Consider the following 19,934-nt stretch of genomic DNA (forward strand, 5'->3'; position numbering starts at 1 on the left):
GATTGTCTTATTGCATTGGAGTCACACTGGGTTAAATATGTACACTTGGGTTTTAAGGGGTATTTATTATTTTCTTCTTTTTTTTTGGGTTGTATGGAAGCCCCAAACGCAATTTCATTGTTCTTGACAATGACAATAAATAAATAAATACTAAATAAATACTAAATACAGCAGTATATAAACTCCGTCATGCTAGCTAGGCAGTACCAGTGACTGTAAAAAGTCAGCACAACGAAAACAAACTACAACTAAACCTGGTTTATATCTGACACAGATAGACAGCAGGGCCCTATTTCAGGAAGCCGGTTTAGAGCAAAATCTGAGTAAGTATACCCTGAGTTAACGAAAACTCTGGGTTTTCGGTTTCACAAAGCGAGTTTAGATTAATTCTGAGCGAGTTACTATGACAACACACTCCGTGAAGCTAACCTGCCTCCTAGCAGGTTTACTTCAACTAACCCTAACTTTCTCCGCCTCTTTGTCGGAAACCTGACTGTAGGAAGTGTCAGACATGGCGTGCCCCTTCCTTGAAGAGCCAGTAGATGTTGAAGCCCAAATTCTCCGCAGAGCTCTCCGCCGGGAGAGAGTGATTAGAGCGCGTTTGGACATTTTATCATTTCCTGATGATTTCCTGTGTGAACGTTACCGTTTTTCAGCACAATCTATAAGTTATTTGAATAACATCCTCAGGCCTAATATTGCTCATGTGACACATCGCGGACATTCTCTCAGTTCTGTACATATTATTTGTATTGCACTTCGGTTTTTTGCAAACGGGAGCTTTCTGTATAATATTGGTGACGCTGAGCACGTTTCCAAGTCTGTCGGGCAGTCAGGAATGTTACAGTTGCACTGAAACGTCTCCTGTACTCGTTTGTGGTGTTCCCCGGTCATAGACCCACAAGATTCATCAAAGAGGGATGCCACAAAATTGCAGGTATCAGGATGAACGAAACTTAATTCATGATGTGGTGATACTTGAACTAGAGATGGCACGATACCACTTTTTTATGTCCGATACCGATACCGATATCATAAATTTGGATATCTGCCGATACCGATATGAATCCGATATAGTGTTTTTTAATCAACAAAACTGTTTTTAAAATATCTTTCTGCATTTTGTATAAGTTCATACTCAAGTTTAAAACAACAACTACACTAAAGCTATTCTGTTATACCTGTATGCAAAAAAAAAATATTTCATAGTTCAGCAATACTGATCAATCTAATAAACTTAGACCTACACCATCCTCCCTATTCTGGTATTTTAAAGAGTACTTAGCATAAATATTAAGCAACCTAACTAATAGGGTTCCAACTCCCAGCAACAACAAAAATAAATAAATAAAAAATAGGGACCCACCCCTCACGCTCCACCTCATGATGCTTAATCGACGTAATCAACCTTAATTTGATGCAGTGTGAAAAAAAATACACAGAAATCAATTCTTTTTCAAGAAATATTAAATAGATTCAACATCTTTCTTCAACAAAATTGCAGACTGCACAGATGGTACCTTCCCAAAGGAAAAAGTACTATAGCTTACTAGGGTATATTAGACTTAACAGTTACTATATACAATAATGGACTTCTATACATTTTACATCAGATTAAAACTTTGGGTGTAAGATTCAGATAAATATTAAATAATTAAAAGCTCGACATTTTAAATGAGAATAAGAAAGAAAAGTATGTCTTTGTGCCCCCTTTTTCCTGTTAATGCCCTATCGGCCCCCCTGGCTAAACTTTCCTAGATCCGCCCCTGCACAGTTACCAGCCGTCAGCTACGTAGAAAAAGATCCTGGTGTAGAAAGTAATAATAAATAAATTCTAACAACAGCTGATCAAGCTTAAACGTGCTGCTGTTGTTTATCCACTGGTTTCCTCTTTCTGGTGCAAAGTGGGCCAAAAGCAAACAAGAGACACGGACTCGCGACAGAAAAGCCGATCAGCTGATCATTAAGCAGTTTCATGATTGAAGTAGCAGCCGGAGAGCGAGAGGCAGTCGGTTAAGCTTAACGCAGGAATGCTTTACAAACATTCAGAGATGGACTTACACACTTGCTTTACTTCTCTCGGGGATAACTTTGTCGGAGATGAAATGCCGGGTTGCTAGCGAAGCTCCAAATGCTATCCAGACCACCGACAGGTCCCGCATGCCACAGCCGCTCTATCACGTGACCATACTGCTCCGACGTGCTAACGTTCTGAGGTGAGTTACGGCGTGTTGCAAGTTTTGTGAGGTGCTTTCGTGATATTTAATGGATCGGATTACATTTTTTATTTTTCTCCGATATCCGATCCAGTAATTTAGGTCAGTATCGGACCGATACCGATACGTAATATCGGATCGGTCCATCTCTAACTTGAACTACTACTTAAATTTTACATTTATTCTCACGGTTCCCAGGCGTGATTGGCTGTATAGATGGCACTCACATTCCAATCATTGCTCCTTCAGTAAATGAAGGAGACTATGTGAACAGGAAGTCTTTCCACAGCATTAATGTACAGGTACATAGTTCCCTGTAGCATTTCAAACTAACAGATTATTTCATTATAGTAATGGATGCTAATTTGTGTTCTCTGCACTGTGAAGATCATATGTGATGCTGCCAACATTATCACAAATGTGGAAGCCAACTGCTCAGCCTCTGTGAGTGGTGGTGGTGGAGGACCCCCACCTGTTTTTCAGGCCTCCGCTTTTTTTCTGTTGGCTATAACGGGTCACATTTGAGCATACAGAGTAAGCAAATATGTACTTGTAATGTGCTCAGATAATTTCAATAAGTGCTTACAGAGGGGAAATTAATGTAGCCTCTAACTGCAATTGATTTATATAGGACAAACAGACCAAGCACTATGGCTCATAATACAATTACACCTTACCTGTTTGGACTATATTTTTATATTTCATTTTTACTTGCTGCCAGGAACGTTTGGGGCCTGTTGGGTTGCACCTGCGCTCACATCACATGACAAAATAAAATGTATGAAATAAAAAATAAAATAAAATATAATAAAATAACGTGTTACATGGGTGGAAATCCCTAGATCAATGTTTAAATTAACACTCATGCATTGACTCTGTCGGCCATGTTTTGCCATGCATGCTCCCTTTCTTTTGCAGCTGAGGCTGTGTTACTTTTTTTCCGCAAAATTTGCATGTTATAGCCCACCCCCGTGACATCACGCTCCAAAGCCCTATACTGCCATCAGAATTTCGGCCTCAAGCGCTGTAAAATTGACCGCGCCTTCTTTCCCTCCGTCTCCATGGTGACTCGCTTAATCTGTGCTCCACTAATCAGGGCTTTATGTATCCTCGTGCGTGCGCTTAACTTGGGGTTAAAGCAACTCCGCGTTGATTGAACTAATTGTTATCAGCCTTTCTGAAACCGAATATTCCGAGTTGGACAGTTCGGGGTTACTCAACCCTGAGTATCGTTTTTCACTCTGAGTTTTCTAAACCGGCTTCCTGAAACAGGGCCCTGGTCATAACTTCTTACCTGAAGTTCAGTTCCTCTGCCACTATGACCGGTGGACGCCTTGGGTCTCTCCTCCTCTTGCCTCCCCTTTCCCTTATCCACCTGCTGGCCTCTTGGTGATGTTGCTAAATCTGTGGAAGCTATGCCATAGCTACCACCAAACAATTCAGTTATTTTTACACATTTGGCAGCGTCTGCCTGAAGGGCTTGTTTCTTTTTGGCCCTAATTTTTTCTGCACCTCCTTTCCTTGTTTTGTTCTCCATTTTCTTTAGTTCGTCTATAAGATTGCTAAACAAGGGCGAGGGTGCATCCGACCTTCTCGGCTGTAATTGGTCCAGCCCAGAGTCGATCATGACTAATTGGCCAATCCAACACCTTTCATTATTTATACCCTTCCAAAAAATAATCGATCGGCCCATAAAAACAAAAAATCGCCAGCGGCCCACCGGGCAAATGCCCGGTATGCCCGATGGCCAGTCCAGCTATGGTGATGAAGCACAGGTGTCTGGAATCCACGACGAAATGTAAGAGAGGTCCTGTATCTCTGAGGGTTGGTAGATGTCAGAGCCAGTGTGGGAGAGCATGTGGATGTGATTGTACAAAGAATAAAAATAAATAAACATTGAAATAAAAAAGGCGGAAGTGGTTTCGGGAATACAGCAGCGATCATTTTAACGAATTTAAAAAATGCATTTATTTCCTTATTTATTTCCCTTCTTGTTTTTCCCCATAAAACACTAGTATTCCGGGTTAGGGTTGTTAGGGTTAACCCTAACCCTGGCTGTTAAGGCTTTACGTCGGGGCATACGTTTACAAACGCCAGGCAGCTGTTAGAATTGGTTATTAAACAACAACAGAAGGGTGCAAGTTTGTAGAAGAGCTGGTTGTGGTGGTTGAAGGCGAGTCCATCAGGAGACCGCTTGATTTAAAGTCCCCGTTGCTGCTGGCTTCATGCCAGGAGTCAAAATGGCGGATGCTGGGAAAGTTGCTCAGCTTGCACAGAACACTCACAGAAGGGTATTTTGAGGTAGTTAAAATCGATAAAGATGTAAAAGTGGAGTTATGTATAATGTTATGGCCACTTATGTGTGAAATGAAGTGAAAACCAGAATAAAGATCTTTAACTCTCCCAGTTCTCTAAGATACTGGAAAAACTCTTCATAAAAAGATTTGACAGTTTTGTGGAAAAATATGAATTAATGACAGATAGTCAGTATGGGTTCAGAAACAACAGATCAACAGCTTTGGCACTGATAGATCTAATGGAAAAGATAACGGAATGTATGGATAATAAGAGGTATGCGCTCGGAGTTTTCTTAGATCTAAAGAAGGCGTTTGATACTGTTAATCATGAAATTCTATTAAAAAAACTGGAAAAGTACGGGTTTAGGGGAGTGGTTTTGGAATGGTTAAAAAGCTATGTAGGGAATAGGCAACAATATGTACAAATAAATGAATATAAATCTAATTTGATGGATATAGCTTGTGGAGTACCTCAAGGTTCAGTACTGGGTCCAAAAATGTTTATTATGTACTTAAATGATATCTGCAGAGTATCGGAGATTTTAAAGTTTGTAATATTTACAGATGACACAAATATACTGTGTGCAGGTGGGGAATTGCCACAGGTTTTGGAAATGATCACACAGGAATTAACGATATTAAAGAAGTGGTTTGATATAAATAAATTATCATTGAATCTCGATAAAACCAAATTTATGTTGTTTGGAAACCAAAAGAAAAACATCGAAGTAGAAATATGTGTTGACAATGTATATTTAGAAAGAGTAAATGAAATAAAATTTCTTGGGGTGATCATTGACCACAAGCTCTGTTGGAAGCCACACATTACTTATGTTCGGGGGAAATTGGCACGGGGCATTGCCGTCCTGGGAAAAGCAAAGCATATGTTGGATCAGAAAGCACTGCACATTTTATACTGTGCTTTACTACTGCCATATATGAGCTACTGTGTAGAGGTCTGGGGAAACACATACAAAAGTAACACACAAACAATAACTATAATACAGAAAAGGGCCATTAGATTAATAAATAATGTAGGGTACAGGGACCATACAAATGCACTCTTTGTCAAAATGCAAGCTATTAAATTCCAAGACTTGGTGAAGCTTAAAACAGCGCAAATAATGTATAAAGTAAGAAATAAATTGCTTCCCAAAGAAATCTGTAAATTGTTCATAGAAAGAGAAGGTGGGTATAACTTAAGAGGGAAATGGAATTTAAAAATACAAAGTGCTAGAACAACTTTAAGAACTATGTCAATCTCAATTGCAGGAGTTAAATTATGGAACAGTCTAACAGAAGAAATAAAAGACAGTCAAAACATAAAACAGTTTAAAGTAAAATATAAAAACCTAATTTTAAATAAGTATAAGAATGAAGAAAACGGGGTTAACCCAGGATGGTAATGTTGCTGGTAATGGTGTTGCGGTTCTTTTTTGGTTGTTTTTTTGTTTTTTTGTTTTGTTTTGGTTTGTTGTTTTTCCATAACTTGTGTATCTGCAAATATACACATTCTGTATTTTTCATATGAAAGAAACTATACTGTGGTGGGGCTTGCTAATTTCTTGTTTTTGATTTATGTATGTTATGTTTTGTTTTACTTCATATGTTTATATGTTTCATATGTTGTTTGTTTAATTTAAGACAAAAAAAAATTAAATGAATGAGAGGTAAAACTTGAGGGGGTAGGGACAAATAAGTAAATACTTCAGCCTACTCCTTTTCAAACAAATAATGGAATGATATTTTGTAATGATTGTGAAGGCACATGTTTGAAATGTTTGAAATAAAAATGAACTGAACTGAACTGAACTAAACTGAACTCGGGAGATGTATGTTGTTTTGAGCAAAAGCGTTGGAGTAGCTAGCTAGCGCCCCCTAAAAACCCAGGAGTCCCGAGAGCGGTCGTTCCCAGATTATATCAGCTTTGTGGTTCACGCCCATTCGTGCTCCTCAGCTGTGGCGGGTCCTAAGGAAGTGAAAGTATTTTTTTTCTTGTCGTTTTCTTCTGCGCACAATGCTGCCGTGAACGCCGCAATCTCCTCTTCGTGGAAAAGAAAGGTGCTGTAGCTTCTTCGGTGAGTTTGGCTCGCTTGTTAATACGTAAATTAATACGTAAACGAACGAGTCAGTATAATGCAAGATGAAGCTGAGTCAACAGTCCCGTCTTGCAGTTCAGCTGGATGAGGTTTTTGCCAAACACCGGTGTTTTTACTTTCGATTTCTCATTCTGGGTTAAAGCAGCTGATGGTGTTTTTTTTTCCCCCTAGGGGGTCGATTTTAGTTAAAGTTCATTTCTATGTGTTCAAACGATGGTTAGGTTTCCTTATTGTTTTTTTTGTTTTGTTTTGTTTTTTTAACTTTTCAGCTATTCGCGCTACATTGAGGGCACTTCCGAAACAAGAACTTATATCACTGAGCATGCGCAATGCTACACGGGTATTTACAGTGACTGTTGATATGCAGATCAATAATACAGTAAATAATTATCAGGCAACAGGTAAAATAAGCGTTTGATTTGCTGCTGAGTGAGAGTAACTTCTAAAAAATGAATTTATTTTTAGCAAGCAGAACAAAATGCAACAAAAAAACACGAGAAAGTGCGAGCCATACAACATATCTTCATCTGAAACACCGATTCCAACGATGTATTGGCCCCGTTACTGTTTTTACTTTGAAATGTTTATATGATTTCACTTCAGCTTGTTTTTCCGTGTTTTTCACATGAGTGTTGATATGCAGTTAAGCCTGCAGTTATCACACTAAACTCCAAATAGTGCTCTGTGAAACAGCATCTCCGATGCTTAAATTATGATATTTTTCTTTCTTCTTCTTTTACTGCTCCCTTTAGAGGTCGCCACAGGGGGTTATCTGCCCCCATCACCTCATGCCTAGCTTCTTTCTTTGTCTCACCAACCTCCTGTATGTCCTTCCTCACAAGAATCCTCTCTGAGCTGTCCCTCTGGTGTATTAAGTGTAAATCTTAGCATCTTATTAAACCATTTGTTTCCACATAAAGGGGACAAATGTTTTAGGTGAACATTTTGCATTCTACCTATCAATATCTTACAAGCTCTAAAGTTGATAGAAGTTGAAACTGGTCACCTACCTGCCTTTTTCAGTCCCCGTGACTTCATAAGTACAGGGAAATGCACATATCAAGGCCTGAAAAATACATTTAATCTTTGTCAACAACAAAAACTCTAAATGTAACAGTTTTTGCTCTCTACAATTATTTATAAAACCAACACTAAGTCTAAGGGGATATATTAAACTGTTGTAGAGAACATCTGAACACCTAATTGGTTCTCGATTTTAAAGCTACCATCCATCCATCCATCTTCATCCGCTTATCCGAGGTCGGGTCGCGGGGGCAGCAGCCTAAGCAAAGAGGTCCAGACCTCCCTCTCCCCAGCCACCTCCTCCAGCTTGTCCGGGGGAATACCAAGGCGTTCCCAGGCCAGCCGAGAGATATAATCTCTCCAGCGTGTCCTGGGTCTGCCCCGGGGCCTCCTCCCGGTGGGACATGCCTGGAACACCTCGCCCAGGAGGCGCCCAGGGGGCATCCTTGCCAGATGCCCGAACCACCTCAGCTGGCTCCTTTCGATGTGGAGCAGCAGCTGCTCTACTCTAAGCCCCTCCCGGATGGCCGAACTTCTCACCCTATCTCTAAGGGAGAGGCCAGCCACCCTTCGGAGGAAGCTCATTTCCGCCGCTTGTATCCGCGATCTCGTTCTTTCGGTCACTACCCACAGCTCGTGGCCATAGGTGAGGGTAGGGACGTAGATCGACCGGTAAATTGAGAGCTTCGCTTTTACACTCAGCTCCCTCTTCACCACGACTGACCGGTGCAGCGTCCGCATTACTGCAGCCGCAGCCCCAATCCGTCTGTCGATCTCCAGCTCCCTTCTCCCATCACTCGCGAACAAGACCCCGAGATACTTGAACTCCTCCACTTGGGGCAGGAACTCATCCCCGACCCGGAGTGGGCACTCCACCCTTTTCCGGCTGAGAACCATGGCCTCAGATTTGGAGGTGCTGATCCTCATTCCCGCTGCGTTACACTCGGCTGCGAACCGCTCCAGTGCGACCCCCATGACCCCCATGAAAAGAATATCGAGGGAACAGTTTACCCTGCCCGGGATAGGGTTACCGGGGCCCCGCCCTGGAGCCAGGCCCGGGGAGGGTGCCCGAGGGCGAGCGTCTGGTGGCCGGGCCTTAGTCCATGGGGCCCGGCCGGGCACAGCCCGAAGAGGAGACATGGGCCCATCCTCCCGCAGGCCCACCACCCGCAGGAGGCGCCATAGGGGTCGGGTGCATTGTGAGCCGGGTGGCGGCCAGGAGCGGAGGCCCTGGCGGACCGACCCCCGGCTGCCAAGACTGGCAATAGGGACATTTTAAAGCTACATAATGTAAAAATATAGTCATAGTAGAAAAATTTCATTGGCACTGAAGAAGGCTAGAGGCTAGAAGATAAGTCTGGTATGAAAATCCAGGTAGAGGGGAGACGTTTAGTATGATCTACCTTGTTTGGAGCCACCTGTCCCACATGGTGATATGACTCCTGAAAGTTTACCCAAAATGTTCTGTTTAAAAATGTATCAGGTGAATTATCAGAGCACACATCAAACATTCAGGGTACCAAAGGTTTTGACTACATGAACTGTCTTTAGTGCTTGAGGTGAATGTCAATCAGCTGATTGCCATCCAAAGAGATTCCTCAATACTAAAAGCTGAATGGCAGTCCAAGAGTTTTAGTCTCATGTGGTGTTAAATTAAAAAATAAAGTTTAGCTTCCTTCATCTCAACCTGGAGAGATGAATCTGACTGTCCAAATGAAGTAAACTTTATCATTTGACAGCGTGCACAAGGTTCTTCACAGACATCCACATGCCTGCAAATGTTGTGTGACTGTGCAGCCTTGTGTGTAGAAGCTGTAGATTACAACAGAGCACCTGTGCAGCGACTTCAGAGTGAAACAGGAATGACTGCTCTGCGCCATGTCTCCAGCTGTCTGTGTCCTCAACATTGGATCATTCAATTTCTAAAGACCAGGGTCACAATGATTGTTCCTCTTGGTTAGTCTTTGTTACAAACATTAAACTGGGCCTGTTTTGTTATTGAAAGCATGACGTATCCCACTTATTGATGCTCAGGCTGGTAATAAAAAAAGCATTCTGATCAAAAATGTGATTGTGGCACTGGCATTGAGTGTAAAATTGATTTGGTTGGGTTTTTATGGCCTAAATGTGTTTTTAACCTTCTGTGTTTTTAACCTTCAGGTGGGAGACACTGACTGAGTTTTTGTGGACTGACTTTGCAGTAAAATGTTTCTCACTGATTTTTCATCTTTTCAGGAGCATCTGCCATTGTTATGGCTCTCCAAACCTGTCTCAAAGCTGCGCTGAGGAGCAAATATGAGAGCCTGGATGAAGCCTTTTCCAAAAGCTCAATACTTCCTTCGAGGCTCTGCTATCAGGACATCAGGTACAACTACACAGAGCCTGAATTCTTCCAGCATGAGTACAGACGCCTGGATAGGAGCTTCTTTTTTCCAGACGCTCCACTTGCAGACATTTTATCGTGCAAATGTCAACATAACAGAAATAGAACAGTCATCACTATAGGAGTGAGCGGAGTCGGAAAAACCACAATGGTGCAGAGCTGTGCTCTTGATTGGGCCAAGGACAAGGGGTACCACAGCATCAGCTTCCTGTTTCCTCTCACCTTCTGGGAATTGAATCTGCTGAAAGATAGACTGAGCCTGATTGAGCTTCTCCAGACATTTTACCCTGAACTGAAGGCGCTTGATGCATCTGTCCTAAATGACGACGGGGTGTGGTTCATTCTCGATGGACTAGACGAGTTTCAAATCCAGCTCAACTTTGACTGTCCAGCTGTGAGTGATGTTTCTGAAGCATCAACTGTAGACAGTCTTGTCACTAACCTAATCAGGGGAAATTTACTCCCAAGAGCTCATATATGGGTAACGTCTCGAATTTCAGACGAGTATCAAATACCTCCCTTTTATTTGCTGAAAAAAACGGAGCTGCGGGGATTCAGCGATGAAGAGAAGGAGCAGCACTTCCGAATGGTCATCGGTGATGATGATCTTGTCAACAAAGCCATCAATCACGTGAGAATATTGAGGAGCCTGGACTCCCTGTGTCAGATACCTCCAATCTGCACCATTATGGCAAGTGCTTTAAAGGATCACGTAAAAGGGCAAAAGGGTTTTAAATTGCATCCCTTGAGTCTAACTGAGATTTACAATCTGGGTTTCGGTGCGCTGGAAGCTAAACACTTGCCTATCTTTACCAAGCTGAAGAAGGTGGCGCTGCTTCGGATGGGAGTGCAGAACGTCATGTATGAGGATGACCTTTCAGGAAATGGGATAAGTGTCGAGGAAGCTTTATCTTTCGTAGAAACATTCCCGCTTGTTTTGAGAACGGAGACGGGACTGAACGGTACCACTGTGTTTCGCTTTGGCCACTTGAGTGTTCAAGAGTTCCTGGCTGCGTCTTACAAACTGGAGGACATCAAAGCTCAAAAAATGAATTTAAGCTCCTGTATTCAGCATCAAGTGGATGAAGTGCTGGAGAATAATGAGGGAGTCTCTGATCTCCTACTTCGTTTCATGTTTGGCCTCATTAAGGAGCGCATGCTGTTGCCACCCAAAGATTTGCTCTTTGGCTATGTCAAGAAGAAGATCCTGAGCAAGATATCGTCCTACAGCACCGTCATCCTGTTTCACTGCCTGCGGGAGTACGACAGTCAGGCGTTGCAGGAGGAGGTTAGGTTCTTTCAGAGGTATGGCGTTTCTCAGATCCCAGGGTTCTCACTGATGCACTGGAGAGACTTGATGCAGAGGATCAGAGCTTTTGAAGGGATTCGAGAGACTTTTGAGATGGAGGTGTCAGTGAGATGTGATGACAAACTCATCAAGAATATTCCAGCTATTTTCAAATCCAGGAAAGCCATGTAAGTTTGTACTTACTGCATTCACTGAATTTTATCCATACGCCTATTTTCTTAACCACTTATCCAGGCTGGATCCAAGCTGTTATAGGGCGAGAGGCAGTGTTCACAATCACAGGGCAGTATGTACAGATGCTACACACATATTCGTACATTTAAATGAACTGAAATGTTTTATCTCACATCATATGACAAAACTGTGTTCCTTCAGGTAATGCAGGACTTTTGTTAAACCCCTTGAATTAAAGCTGTAAGTCAGTGTGTCAGGGGTTCGATTTAAAACCCACTGTGATTGTGCACAGAGCTGTAACTGCAAAATTATTTCATTGTCTACATACTTAAACATTTGCCTGGACATACAATATTTCCCTCTTTGCCAGATGTCATTAACTTCTACCTCTTTGCAGGCTGAAATTCTCCAACCTGACTGACAAGAGCTGCCCAGCGTTGGCAGCAGTCTTAAGCTCAAAGGAGTCATTCCTGAGGGAGCTGGATCTGGGGTACAACAGCTTCAGCACCAGTGGAGTCCAGGAACTTGCAGAGGGCCTGAACAGTATGACTTGCAGGCTGAAAATACTTCGGCTGCAAGGCTGTGGACTGACCGCAGAGACCTGTCAGTATTTGAGCCAATGCCTGATGCAACACCAAATACTGCAAGAGCTGGATCTTAGCAGCAATGGAATAGGAGATCGGGGGCTGAAGCTGCTGTCGCATGGTTTGGGAAGTTCTAGTTGCCGGCTGCAGACATTAAAGTAAGTGTTCAGATGGTAAAGCGTTGTTTCTCTATCAAGACCCCCTAACGCTTTTCTGACTTAATTTTGTTGATTAATTTTAAACCCCAATGACATTCTCAAAAAAAGTTGTTTTTTTTCTTTTGCATAAAGTAAACCCTCAAATACTTCATCATTCATAAAGCCGATAGTTACTCTGTCCCCACAGACCACTTATAAGTCAGGAAAAATCACAAATACTCCACAGTGAAAAAGGAATTGGGGGGGAGAAGCTATGGTATAATGGGTTATGTTCCACATAAGAGATCACCACCTAGTGAGCAATCAACTCAAAGATTAATAGGATCTAAAGTGTTTGTCTCTCCCTGATGAGCATTGGTACAGTTTACATGGAGGCGAAGAAGACTTACCGTTTTATTTCTGGGTTTTTTCTATTTATTCTTTACCACGTCTCAGGCTGTTAAATGCCACCAGGACTGCAGCTGAAAGAACGACACTACCTGTCTTACTGTTTCTGCCTGGCAGCTGATTTACCTGTCCATTAACACCATTGATGCTACCAGATCTTTGGCTCTTTCATGTGAACATGACCTTACCTACACTGATAACCCTGAGTTGCCTAAGTGAGCTGATAACCACATTCATGTATTTGCTTAGCCTGATTTATGATGTTAGGATAAGTGAAGCCAAATAATGGAAGCTATCCAGGATACGTTGAATTTGCTTCATAGTGCAGGTCATAGGTCTCGCTGACAAACACGCCCAGTGAGACAAAAAATTGACGACATAAATGAGCATCACAATACGCTCTAATTCAAATCACACCAACAGACAGAAACAATCTCATCATCAGACTGTTGAATCATGAATTAATGAGGAAATGAGGTAAAAACTGTGTTTGCTGAGCTCTTCGATCCGTCCGTCGTCAGTCCCCGAGATCATCTGCACATCAGTCAGGCCAGGTTTTAAATTTCAACAAATTTTGCAAAAAATTCCAAATCAGTGTTTTTACTTTTAGTTTCAGTTATTGGGTGTAAAAGACCGATTTGTATTATTGTAAAGCTAAATTTGTGGCATCTTTAAATAAAATAAAAATGTAAATAAATTAAAAGGGTTGTATGGATCTGGATACCTGTGTATTTATGTTGTATGTTTATCTTGATATTAACATTTTTAAAACATTAATAATATGTTACTGAGGAAAAACCCCCAAAAGAAATCAAGCAGTTCGAATACTTTAAGGAGTGATAGTGTAAATGCTGCACCTTTTACTCACAGCTGTGCACATACAATATTAAAATGACACTGATAAAACCATTCCTCACAGATGAAATTATGTTGTGTATTTATCGTCTGTATTTCTTACTCATAGGTTGTCACAGTGTGACATTAAAGAGGCTGGCTGCTATGATCTGGGCTCAGCTCTGCTGATAAACCCTCTCAGTGTGTTGGATCTAAGCATCAATTGGATTGGAGACGAGGGGGCCAATGAGATATTTAACAATTTTGACATATCGTATCTAAAAAAGTTGGAGTAAGTATGGCTTAATCTACAGAAAGTCCTTTTTCCAGTAACATACCAAAGCATATAAAAGTTGGGTTCATAGATAGACACGTTTGATTTATGGGATAAATGTAGGCTTTAAGTGTGGTTAGTCTTGATTTAGTGAGTTGATCACAAATATCACATTAACTCGAGGGAAATTTAAGCCATTTTTATACACAGTCCCCTCTTTTTTTTGTGTCTTTTTTTGTGCGCCAAAGCGGATCGTTTACGCCTAGTCAGCCCCCATAGACTACCATGTTAAAAAGAACCGCTTTAAAGCAGAAACAACCATGTTTACAACCTTCTAACAAAAATATCTTTTGGCTTCTGTGGACAGTTGGAGTTTGGAGGAATTTATTCCGCTAAGGTTTAGTGGCTACTTTGACAGATGTAACTGTAGCTACTAACTGCAGTCACTGAACTGGATTTCTCCAGTGTTTTGGTGCCTTTTATGAGCTTTTAATACAATTATCTGACAAATAATATGGCAGGAACTAGTGTATATATTGTGCTCATACGGTTTATTATTCCACTTTGTTAACAAAGCTTTAGCCGCTAACTTAGCATGTCACCCTCTCCAAATATGGTCACTTCCAAAAATATCATGGTACCATAATGTAGCTAATGAGGCTGCCATTTCTGCTTCCATCTTTTATTTACAGCCAATAATTAAAGCAAAAACTCTGCATGTTTAGCCCATATTTATGACTGTAACTTCATTATACTTTGCAAGAAAGCCAATTTAAAAAAGAAAGATGTCTGTCACCACAGATGTATGGATAACTGCTGCTTATCAACATAAATTGATAGATTTCACTCATATGGTCTTTCGTGTCTTTGGCAGGTTGTACTGCTGCGGCCTCACCGTGCTGAGCTGTGAAAGTATTGGGGAAGCTCTGAAGAGTGAAACGAGCACTCTGTTAGAACTCAATTTGAGCAACAACAGCTTGAAAGATGCTGGGTTTAAAATCATCTGCGAAGGCATGTATGCGTGGTGTAGTCTCCAAAAACTCAAGTAAGCATGACCTGATTACACACTGACTGAAACAAAGAGACGTTAAAAATCCTGGCAAAGATTTATTTTTAATCCATTTATTATCGATGAATATTTGGCCTAACACATTATTCATGTTTGTGGTATTTCTCCTCAGTGTTTCACGATGTGGAATCACTGGTGCAGGTTGTCGATACCTGGCAAAGGTCCTCTGTTCAATCTCGCAGCTCACCGATGGCTGGATGGGAGTTGGCGAGTGGCAGGCGGTGGAGCTGATAGACCTGGACCTCAGCATGAACCACATCGGAGACAAAGGAGTGAAAGAAATTTCACCCGGCCTAATGAATCCTTTGAGCCACCTGAAAACTCTGAAGTGAATCTTTTTTTTTTTTTTAACCAGACTTCATAATGACAGCGTGGGCTCAGTTTGATTGAAAGAAAAGCTTGCTGTAACATAGCTTTTTGCTTCCTTTCAGCCTGAGTTACTGCAGTCTGACTGACAGCTGCTGTGCAGAACTCGCCTCTGGACTGATGTCAAAGGCGAACATTCTCAGCGAGCTCGACCTGTCTCACAACAACCTTCAAGATAAGGGAGTGAAGAAACTCTACATCGGACTCCAAAGCCCGCAGTGCAAACTTGAGAAACTGTCGTAAGTTATTAAACTTTTATACTATGTTTACAAAAACAACAACAAAAAAACCCTCTTTCTAATAAAGTTAAACGAGTCAACACATGGGCTGTATCTGCAGTGGCACATTAGATCAGTGCTTCTCAAACTTTTCACAATGAGTACCACCTCATAAAATATATGGCTGTTGAAGTGCCACCCTTATGACGGACATTAAAGTACAGTAGTATAGGCCTATTTAACACCACATACAGTTTACACGAGACAGTTTTATTTCTTATGAATGCTATTTATTTAACTGTCATAAACAGGATGTGACAAGTGATAATAATAACAACTGTACTGCAATAAAACATTCACAGCAGGTGGGATATCCAGTCTTTAAATAATGACCTGATGAATCCTGCTTCCAGGTCCAAACTACTCTGCATTTATTAAGGCTGTTGTGTATTTAACATGTTTTAATGCTTTGTATCTTGTTATATTTAATCTCAACAAGCCCCTAAAAACACTCAGTGATCACTGTTGGCCTCTCTCAGTTTTTATTACCACTCTTCATTTTAAAGCTCAGTTTTTAAACCCTTACGATGTAACTACAACCCTTACGATTATCTCAGTTGTTCTCCTGACTGAAGTTTGGTTCGTTTACAGCATCCTGTGATTGCATTTGTCTCTAACCATCGGGAACCCTCACGTTAACTTTTATCGAGTGGAAAAAAGTTAGCGTTCATCCTCCAGCTTCACTGTGTTTATATTGTGCTAACCATAGCTGTGTAGCTAGCCACAACGCAGCACATCATTATATACCAGACTAGCCCGACTTCAGTAACCTACAAACGTCACTGCTGTTTAGTTTTCTGTCTTCATTTATGTTGGAAGTGATAACAGAGCTGTACGTTTGAACTTTTGCTGAGGCGGTTAAGCTGCCGGAGTTTTGGCTTCACGACCCTACAAGGAGCTTCGGCATCCAGGCGATAGTTTCCGACTCACCCACGACATCTCCAGCGCCCCCACCGATTCTCCCGGGGGCCTCTGACACATCGATGGTGGCTGGGATCGTGGCACGGCAGCACTGCCGAAAAGGGCTGTGCTTTTTACCGTCAGTGTGACAACGCAGTGCCGCCTTTGCAGTTTTAAGGCCCAGGGAAATGAGCCCACCAGCACTCTCTAGTGGCCGTGACACTGGCGATAAGGAAAGGCTGCTCTTCATAGAGGACTCACGCTCAGGGAGACGTTTTCTGGCTGACCCAGCTCCCAGAAGAGCCTCGGGAACTCTTGTGTTGTCTTTGCATAGCTCCACAATCGTATATTATTTAATCTTTTAAAAAAAAAGGAGTTTTCCCGCATACCACCAGAGAGAGCCCAAGTACCACGAGTGGTACGCATCCCACAGTTTGAGAAAGACTGGCTTAGAACCAGTGAAGTAAAATTCAGGTTCTCAGTTTATGTGAAAAGTCTACAAAATTAAAATTTACAAATATATGTTAAAAAAATCCTCACAAATATGTTACAAAAATAAAATAAAAAAACACAAACATTTATGATGGAAAAAAATAGTTGAACAGTTTTTCATTGTCACACTTCAGGATAAAGTTGGAAAGAATTCACATCCGCACCGGCCCTCAAGGCCTGGAGTTCCCCCACCCCTGCAATAAGTGAATCTTTTACCCATTTAACCATGTAAAGCAGGGGTGGGGAACTCCAGGCCTCGAGGGCCGGTGTCCTGCAGGTTTTAGATGTGTCCAACACAGCTGATTTAAATGGCTAAATTACCTCCTCAACCTGTCTTGAAGTTCTCCGGAGGCCTGGGAATCATTTGAGTCAGGTGTGTTGACCCAAGGTGATATCTAAAACCTGCAGGACACCAGCCCTTGAGGCCTGGAGTTCCCCACCCCTGGTGTAAAGTGAAGCAATTTTGTTCCTCGACTAATGAAAGTTTCCCTCTTGAAATTTTGCATAGTTCTTTTATAAATTTGTACTTTTTTTCCTCAAATGATTTTTTTTTCGTCTCTTTGTGGCTTTAACCTTCAGATGATATTAGCCCACTCCACTCTCCACAAATGGGCGAGACCTTAAATACTTCCACACATATGTGCTGCTAAGTTAGTGTTTTTGTAGCACAGTCGACTGTGAGCCCAGTAATGCACCCAGATGTTCAGATCTGTATTTATAACAAAACATGTTGACAAGTTGAAATATAAGTCAAATAGAATTTGCAGCTCCTCTTAATTCAAAAGACGTGCACTGGAGAGACTGTGTGTCACCGTCTCCATGAGATAAAGAGTAACAAATTTTTTGATTTGCCCTTGAATTTATGCAGTTATTGCTCAAATGACAGAAGTGATAACAAACATGTCCTGTTAATGTTTGAACACAAAATACTCGCCCAAGTTATTTGTTAATAACCAAATGATGCACCTGAGTCGAGCTCGGGTAAATGCATGTGCATGTTTGTTTGCAGACCCACACTGTCGGGGTAGACTGAGCTGTTCTGTATTTCTGTTTCTGTTCAGACTGAGGACCTGTGGCCTGACCTCGAGGAGTGTTCAGTTCCTGACCTCAGCCCTGAAGTTAAACCCGTTCTATCTGACAGAGCTGCATCTGGTGGGCAACAGGCTCGAGAACTCTGAAATCAGAGCACTCGCGGAGCTAACGAAGAACCACAAATACGCACTCAGGACAATAGAGTGAGTACCAAAGATGTGAAAAATACTCAGATAAGAGCAGGTGGGTTTCTGCTTTTGCCTTGTTGGATGGTCATTCACAACCAAGAAAAACGGATAATATTTAAGTATCGTAACACTGATAGTTTCTACTTCTATTTAGTTGTAAAACGTGAGACCTCAGATGGTACTGTGCAAAAGAAAAATTGTGAGATTTTTAAAACCTGGGCACTATTGTTCCATCTCTTTGGGTCTGTTATTAAAAAAACACAGAAATGTTTGTTTTCATTCAACGTTGAGCAAGAATGCTGTAATTTAACCAACAGCCCTGAAACAGTGGGAGTGTAATGGCTTAAAGCAACGCTCCACATTAAAGTTGTTGTTATTTTCCCCACTGATGGGCTCCAATTATAAGTCTCTCTCTGAGGTATCACATGATTGCATTAAAGCAGTGTAAACATTAGGTAGTACTCACATTCACGGCTTCAACACTGATTTTCTTGAATATGGTGGATTACACTGAGCACATGCGACAGATCCCAGAGTCTTTCACATCTGTCAGGTGTTCAGGGTGAATCTGAATCTGTGAAGAGAACAGGGCACCAGCGGTTTCTGCTTCCCGGCTGGACTGACTGATGTCCCTGAAGTTTAACTCACTTTGGGTTACATTGTGATGACTAAATGTTTCCTGTTAATCATCACCCCCAAAATAGGAAAATAAGACCCACAACTGTCCTTCAGTATATTTCTATCCTTATCTTTTCACTATTCATAACAAATTTCACTCCCTTTATTTCAAGCATTCATGTGCCTTTTTTTTGTTATCTTATCTTCCAGCGTCTCAGTGGACTGAAGAAGAAGTGACACAAATGGCTCTGTCTCCTTATTTGCGCAGAAACTGGATGGCTACCACATAATTCTGTTCAGTTTGAGTTTCTGACTTAGAAATAGTGTAAAAATACCAAATGTGCTTTAAAAGATTCGAAATGTTTAATTTTCCATTATTACCTCTTTGTATATAATGTTTTTTTAACCAAGTACTTTATTTCTGGGCCATAGAAGAATTGCCCCACGTCTTGGTTACGGTGGCCATATTCCAACAAATGAAACGTTGCTAATGCCGAGAGGCATGTGGTATGTGAAGGACAAAGTTATTTCACGTGAATGTGACATTTGTAGCCAAGTAAAAACAATAAGTGTAAAAACAAGCTAACATTTTTATATACGATATTGTTCATAATTTACTACATTCTCGTTTTTTTCACTGTAACATTGAAATTGTTGAACTGTTCGTTCTGTCAGCTGGTGCAAACAGCGTTACAAGGTACTTCACATAAGTTATAAACACTGACACATTACAAAATGTGGTAAAATGAGAGAAATGGCTTAAATTAAAGCTAAACAGAGTGATAATAAAACACTCGGGTGACATTAAAAGTTGTCACAAAACACTCTGAGAATCATCTTCCATCACTTTAATCAGTTAGTTATTTATGAGAGTTTCTATCATATTCTGCCCAAACTGTAGCTGGTCACTTTTAATTTTCCACCTTGGGTGTAATATGTTTACCTGCAGGAGAGCCATGGGACAGCTTCCACTGCCTTTTTTCACAGCTGTTCAAAAACAGAGGTTTTGGATGCCTATTAATGTGGAGCATTTTCTCAACATTTGGCACGGTGTCCTGGTCACCCAGTCACACTCACTGTTTACATATCCATGCAGTTTTATTTGTTTATTTCCTCTTGAATGTGATGCATCAGCAGAACTGACCTCATCTCTGTAAACCGCACACAATAAATGCCTCTATTTTTGAAACAAGCAGTGCCGGTTAATTTGTTCTGTTGCAGCAGAGCGCCATCTAGCGGCTCATTGTTTCACA

At 41.3% G+C, this 19,934-nt stretch overlaps 1 protein-coding gene across 3 annotated transcripts; it reads left to right on the plus strand.

Annotated features, from left to right (window-relative positions):
• Positions 1-3,956: 3,956 nt before the first annotated feature.
• On the plus strand, positions 3,957-19,873 carry LOC309708577 (NACHT, LRR and PYD domains-containing protein 3-like). 3 transcript variants are annotated; one of them, XM_082536744.1, is made up of 10 exons: positions 4,434-4,622; positions 6,344-6,591; positions 9,871-11,494; positions 11,899-12,243; positions 13,595-13,756; positions 14,613-14,783; positions 14,920-15,135; positions 15,239-15,412; positions 17,905-18,078; positions 18,892-19,873. In XM_082536744.1, the coding sequence occupies exons 3-10, from the start codon at positions 9,888-9,890 to the stop codon at positions 18,905-18,907; spliced, it is 2,865 nt and encodes a 954-aa protein (XP_082392870.1). In that variant the 5' UTR covers positions 4,434-4,622; positions 6,344-6,591; positions 9,871-9,887; the 3' UTR covers positions 18,908-19,873. The 3 variants fall into 3 exon arrangements, with proteins under 3 accessions (XP_082392871.1, XP_082392872.1, XP_082392870.1); XM_082536745.1 differs by lacking the exons at positions 4,434-4,622; positions 6,344-6,591 and adding an exon at positions 3,957-4,014; XM_082536746.1 differs by lacking the exon at positions 13,595-13,756 and having other exon boundaries at positions 4,433-4,622.
• Positions 19,874-19,934: the final 61 nt, after the last annotated feature.

The sequence above is a fragment of the Aulonocara stuartgranti genome (assembly GCF_965226115.1).
Source record: "Aulonocara stuartgranti genome assembly, chromosome: 6".
In the NCBI taxonomy this organism is placed as follows: domain Eukaryota; kingdom Metazoa; phylum Chordata; class Actinopteri; order Cichliformes; family Cichlidae; genus Aulonocara; species Aulonocara stuartgranti.

What these genes read in the sequence shown, in the direction of transcription:
- LOC309708577 (XM_082536745.1), top strand. Translation starts at nt 9,888, where the DNA reads ATGGCTCTCCAAACCTGTCTCAAAGCTGCGCTGAGGAGCAAATATGAG. An exon ending in TTCAAATCCAGGAAAGCCAT is followed by an intron (nt 11,495 to 11,898) that starts GTAAGTTTGTAC and finishes ACCTCTTTGCAG; the next exon opens with GCTGAAATTCTCCAACCTGA. An exon ending in TGTAGTCTCCAAAAACTCAA is followed by an intron (nt 14,784 to 14,919) that starts GTAAGCATGACC and finishes ATTTCTCCTCAG; the next exon opens with TGTTTCACGATGTGGAATCA.